The sequence below is a fragment of the Calliphora vicina genome, chromosome 1 (assembly GCF_958450345.1).
Source record: "Calliphora vicina chromosome 1, idCalVici1.1, whole genome shotgun sequence".
NCBI classification, from domain to species: Eukaryota; Metazoa; Arthropoda; class Insecta; order Diptera; family Calliphoridae; genus Calliphora; species Calliphora vicina.
The window spans coordinates 52,328,601-52,334,618 of NC_088780.1; the positions used below are offsets into that span (position 1 = coordinate 52,328,601).

Consider the following 6,018-nt stretch of genomic DNA (forward strand, 5'->3'; position numbering starts at 1 on the left):
AAAATCACATTCTCCATCACATTCAACTCCACTTTAATCTAAGTTAATATTTTGATTATTAATTGCGATTCTTCTAATATTTCGCCAGCTAAATAACAAATATTTTATTCCGTATATTTTATTGGTTCAAGTCCTAAGTTAAAAATGTTTAAAGATTTGTTTTTAGAATTGTAACTTCTTGCAGTAATATTTATATATTTATAGAAGGAGCTATCGGAACATTCATCTACAGTGATCGAAAGTCCCTTTGTCTTTAGTCATTTGTCGAATTTCAGAAACAATACAATTTTAGTGAGTCATTATTACTTATTTAAATTTGAAATTATGAAAAAATTTAAGCAATTCGTTTTATTCGATTATTCTACATAAAATTGTTCGAATTATTCGTTATTCGAAAATGGCCATTTTTAAATTGTTCGAATAATTATTCGTAAGAAATTATTCGATTAATCAAACGATCATTAGTCGAATGAATACCCTAGTATACACACAAAATTCAACATAGTAAACTTTCATATAGACATAAATCACACGACCTCATTTCATGGTGATCGGTCCATAATTGGTCATAGCCCCCATATAAGGCCCACTTCCAAAAATCACTCAAGAATATAAATTATTGAAATTTTAAAAGAAAAATGTTTTAGCTCTATTACTTAGTGTAGGGTATTATATGGTCGGGCTTGACCGACCATACTTTCTTACTTGTTTTTATCGAGTGTTTTGTCAATGTCTGCTGTCAAAACAAAAGTACCAAAACAAAACGAAGAAAAAAAAACAAGAAGAAGAAATAAATGTCAAATTGAATTAGGAATCTGTCGTGAGAACGGGTTGTTTCGCAATAGTAATTCCGATCGTGAATAAAGTAATTTAACCGCTCGTCAGAACATGGTATAAAGTGGTGTGGAAAGTAATTGCGAAAGTAATTATGAAACGGTCGTCGAAAGTGATATGAGGATGACATTTATAATGACTACGTTGAAATAGACGTATATACTTGATTAAGCAAAGATTCGGCAACGTTCATAGAGCTTGATGTATAATATAATTTGTTATAAATAATTTAGAAATAGTGAATAATTAATTTACTAATGAATTAGTTACTCAATTTAAAACCCGAATTAATGAACGACATAAAAAAGTTCTTAATACGTTTATATTGTATTTGAATTCAGGATCATGTCCAACTAGCTAAAATTTTTTAAAGCATAGCTCCAAAACAGAAACTGAAAAGTTTGCTAGTCAATTGTTTGGGAGAGAATCGGATCAGAATATTTCTGATGAAAATTTAATGATGGACTTTGTTTTTGAATGTTTTTCAACATTATCAATAGATTTGTTAACTTCAACGTTATTTTTTGTTTTTCTTTTACAATAAAATATTGAGGGTATTCATTTCAAAGAAATGGAAAAGTACACTCTGATTTTTTACATTTAAAAAAAAACGCAAGAAAAAAAATTCAAAAAAAGTTGTATTTTTTTCTGTGGAATTGTGTTCATGTTTATACCCTACACCACCATAGTGGGGAGGGTATAATGCGTTTGTGCAGATGTTTGTAACTCCCAAAAATATTAGTCTAACACCCACCTTAAAGTATACCGATCGACTTAGAATCACTTTCTGAGTCGATTAAACGATGTCAGTCTGGTCGGCTGGCTGGCTGTCTGTCGCAATTTTGAAGATATTTCGATGAAATATGGTACATATTATTTTTTCGGCTCAAGCACCAAGCCTATTGAAACCGGCTGAAATTGGTCCATTATTTCACCTAGCCCCCATACAAATGTCCTCCCGAAATTGGACTTTATCGGTCATAAATGTTTAATTTATATATGTATCTCCACAAATTCAGCTCCAAATAAGTTTTATATACAAAGGTCGACTTTTTGTTTAACCTATAGAACCCTAGGTGTTAGACTAATATTTTTGGGCGTTACAAACATCACAAATGTATTAGCTTTCATACAGGAATGTTGTATTACGCTTGTTTTTCAACAACAATTTTTTTACCATAAATTTAAAAAAAAATATTTTCATCAAATTTTTAATATTTTTCTTAAAGTATACCTGGTGAAGGCTATATAAGATTAGACACAGCCGAATATAGCACCCTTACATTCCTTTCCACTCTTGGTCGTCTGCTATCCAAGCTTAATTGTAAGAGTTTAACAAAAAATAAAAACACTTCCGTTTTTTTTTTTTTGCTTATTTTTTTCAATTTCAACTTGAAATGGTGTAGTTGCTGTTTTCTAATTTCCATTAACAACAAACACATGCATTACAGATTTGAATAACAGGTATTTAAATTTCTATTTGTAATCAACTAGCCCATTCCCAATGCACCAGCAATGATTGGGCATGCGACAATGGACAGTGCATACAAGATGATAAATTATGTGATGGCAAAGTAGATTGCCTTGATCGATCGGATGAAATTGCTGAGAATTGTATACAGTTGCATGAGACTTGTCAAAACTACAATTTTCGTTGTGCCTACGGAGCTTGCATAGACGGCATAGCGAAATGCAATGGTGTGCAGGATTGTGCTGATAATTCGGATGAATTGATATGTTCGAAAAAAAATGATTCCAATTTTCATGGGGCATGGTAAGTTAGAAATTTTAAACAAATTTATGGCATTCACAGTTTCTCATTCATATTATTATATTTTAAATGATTACAGCTCTGACAATGAAATACAGTGTGTGAATTCTAAAGAATGCATAAATTCAATTAATCTTTGTGATGGTCAAGTACATTGCAAAGATGGTTCTGATGAATCACTGGAATTATGCATCGACTTTGATTGTATTTCATTTGGTTTTCAATGTGGCTATGGCGCGTGCATTAGCGGTAATGCTAAATGCAATGGTACACACGAATGTGCTGATGGTTCAGATGAAGCCTGGCAATTGTGTAACACACTACGAAAGAAAGATAATCTAATTGATTTAACGCCATCTCCAAGACCAAAACGAACAGCTACATCTACTAAATGTAATATACCCAATATACCCCAATTACAGGACATGATATTTAAGCTACATCCTCAAAATGAAACAATTCCATTGGGGTCATTTGTTGATGATTATGAAATCATACATATACAGTGCCAAAACAAATATACCTTGAGAGGACAGCCTAGTCTTTTCTGTCAAAATGGTAAATGGAATTTTGATTTTCCCTCATGTGTTGGTAAGTGTTTTGTGTAATATTAATTTATTAATTAGTATTGTAAAATTGTCCTCTATAATATTTAGGCTATTGTGATGGATCACTTTTGCGGGGCGTTTCTCTGCGTGCAGTTTGTGATGATGGAACCCGTTTTGTGGACTGTCCGAAAAAACTTCGTCCTGGTACAGAAATTCAAATTAATTGTGGCTTTGGTTACACTCGCACCCCAAATAATCCCCAAAATATAAAATGTTTACCAGATGGAACCTTTGATAAGACTCCAGTGCCTTGCGAACACAATTGTGGCCGAGTTGCAGCCAATTCGGTAGCCCTGTCTAAAAATGGCATTCCAATTACATCCAGTTTGACACCCTGGCATGTGACAATTTATGAGAAAGACGGTGCTGATAGCAATTACATTTGTAGCGGTTCAATAGTATCGCCTCGTATTGTCATAACGGGTGAGTGATTATGGAATATAAAGAAATAATAAATCACATACATACATATTTATTTGTTTCCACTTACAGCTGCACATTGCTTTTGGGATGAAGCAAACTTAATATTGAAAAGTAATACAGAATATGAAATTATTGCTGGGCGAAGTACCAGCAACTATACAAAGATAGACAATAATAATTCGCAGACAATACAGATTGAGGAAATACACATTCCAACAGAGTAAGTGCGACTTTAGTTTTCCCTTCCCCATAAGTGGTATAGGTTAGTACTATTGGGTAATAATTCAAACACAATTGTTCAACGAGATCGTTCATGAACTCTCTGAATTAGAGGGGGTCAAAATTTAACATTTTGGCCAAGCAGGTTTTTTTTCTCATCCTTGTAACTTATTACCTATTGTTCTTAGAAAAATGTGTCGCAAATAGTTTAGATAGCTATTTCTTCAATCTTTCGAAAAAAATATTAAAAATTTTTGACATTTTTATTCTGAAATCAAATTTTTATTTCCTTTTTTTTGCTCAAAATAAAGCTTAGGTCTATTTCTTTAGAGCTTTTAGTCTCTTAGTGGAATGCGAGTAGGGTACATATACATTAGAGTGTCCCGTAGAATTACATTTTTTGAAATGTTGAAACGGTACCCGCTGATAACTTTCGTAATGACCTAAAATACCACCAACAAATTGTTTAGCTTGTTTTAAGAAATTTTAAAGTTATTAAAAAATCGCCAGGCCATTAACGAGTCTCAGGCCACTAGAACAAGAAATGTTGGAACAAAATTAACATATTTTGAGAAATATTAAAACAAAAGCTCATTTTTACTTAAACTAAATCCATATTTACTTGTATATGAGTTTTTATCTTCATACGATACAGTTAACCTATTCGCAGGTATAACCAAAAAATAATATTTTTTTAACGGCAGTTTCAAAACACCAATTTCAAATTTTTAAAAATTTAGTTAAACAAATTTCAGAATTTTTTGATCATCACATGGAGCTTTATTTACAACATAATAGGGAATAAAAATGTGAAAAAATTATGCCAATACCTCCTATAGTTTTTCCGTACCTGCGATATAAATTTTGCGATTTTCGAGAAAGACTAATTTTGAGACTCGAGGTGACCAACTTTGAGGGGCTACGAACTTGCCCTTATTAGCGCTAGGAAGCTGAACAAACGTAAATCAACTCGAAAACACCTCAGATCAAATCATGTGAAATATCGTAACAATATCTCCAATACTTCCCATGATAGCGAATTATTTCCAAAAATAGTTTTTTTGGAAACAATTCGGACTATAAGTATTTCCGAGCTCTATAAAATGTTACTAATGAGAAGCCCTGCATACTTTGTGGTGTAGGCATAGAGTACAAATTTAAATAAACTAAATAATACTAATGTAATTATTGCTTTATTTTATTCCACTGTCCAACAACCTTTTTGGAACAGAATAGCGACCCTATACTTCTGAAAGGGCATGTTGAGTAGATCATTTTTGTAGAATAAACCTATAGCACAGCTGGTCTGAGTTTTTTTACAGTGGGTCAAAAAATTATAACTTTGACCCACTGTAAAAAACAAACTCAGACCAGTTTATTCTACAAAAATTATCTACTCAAAATGCCCTTTCAGAAGTATAGGGTCGCTATTCTGTTCCAAAAATGCTGTTGGACAGTGTTATAATAACATCCTGACATATTTATTCAAATGATTTTCCAGATATCGCGGTAAAAGTGGAAACCAAAGAGAGGACATTGCCTTTGTTAAACTAAAAACTGCCTTAAGATACACAGAAACTATTGCTCCGATTTGTTTACCAAATGATATTCGCAACATCGCCTCAAACTATGTGATGTCCAATCAGAATGGATTCCTTGCCGGATTTGGTGTAAAAAATCAATTGGAGAGACTCAAAATGTTAATGTTATCTTATCATGATTGTAGTCAAAAAAGTCCACCGTACGCACCCCTGACAGATGATAAATTTTGCATTTATAATAATGAGGGAGCTTCGGTGTGCCGGGGTGACAGTGGCGCCGGTTTTTTTAAAGAGGACAAGAATTCGGAGGACAATGAAATTACATATAGACTATTGGGTGTCATAAGTAATACGCCAAACACTAAAAACGATTGCACACGTTTGGATGATGAATCGTATGTTGCAATCACAAACATCCACTACATGGCTTCGGATTTAAAGAGTAAACTGTTGAAAGCTATACAAGAAGATCGAGCTTTATTTTAGATGATAACTATACTTTTAAAACAAATTTGCAACAATGTTAACTAATAAATACACATGGAGAAAACATTGTTTGCAAATATTTTGTAATTTATGTAAAACATTTAATAAAGTTTAACAAAATTTTATTTTAATCATC

General features: G+C 32.4%; 1 protein-coding gene across 1 annotated transcript in view; it reads left to right on the forward strand.

The window, feature by feature from the left end:
* Nucleotides 1–6,018, forward strand: part of LOC135964186 (uncharacterized) — a 32,586-nt gene extending 26,568 nt beyond the window's left edge. The window contains exons 7-12 of the mRNA XM_065516305.1: nt 2,064–2,158; nt 2,329–2,608; nt 2,685–3,196; nt 3,262–3,636; nt 3,706–3,856; nt 5,357–6,018. Of these exons, the coding sequence (XP_065372377.1) occupies nt 2,064–2,158; nt 2,329–2,608; nt 2,685–3,196; nt 3,262–3,636; nt 3,706–3,856; nt 5,357–5,882 (1,939 nt within the window). The 3' untranslated portion in view covers nt 5,883–6,018. The remainder of the gene's footprint in view (nt 1–2,063; nt 2,159–2,328; nt 2,609–2,684; nt 3,197–3,261; nt 3,637–3,705; nt 3,857–5,356) is intronic.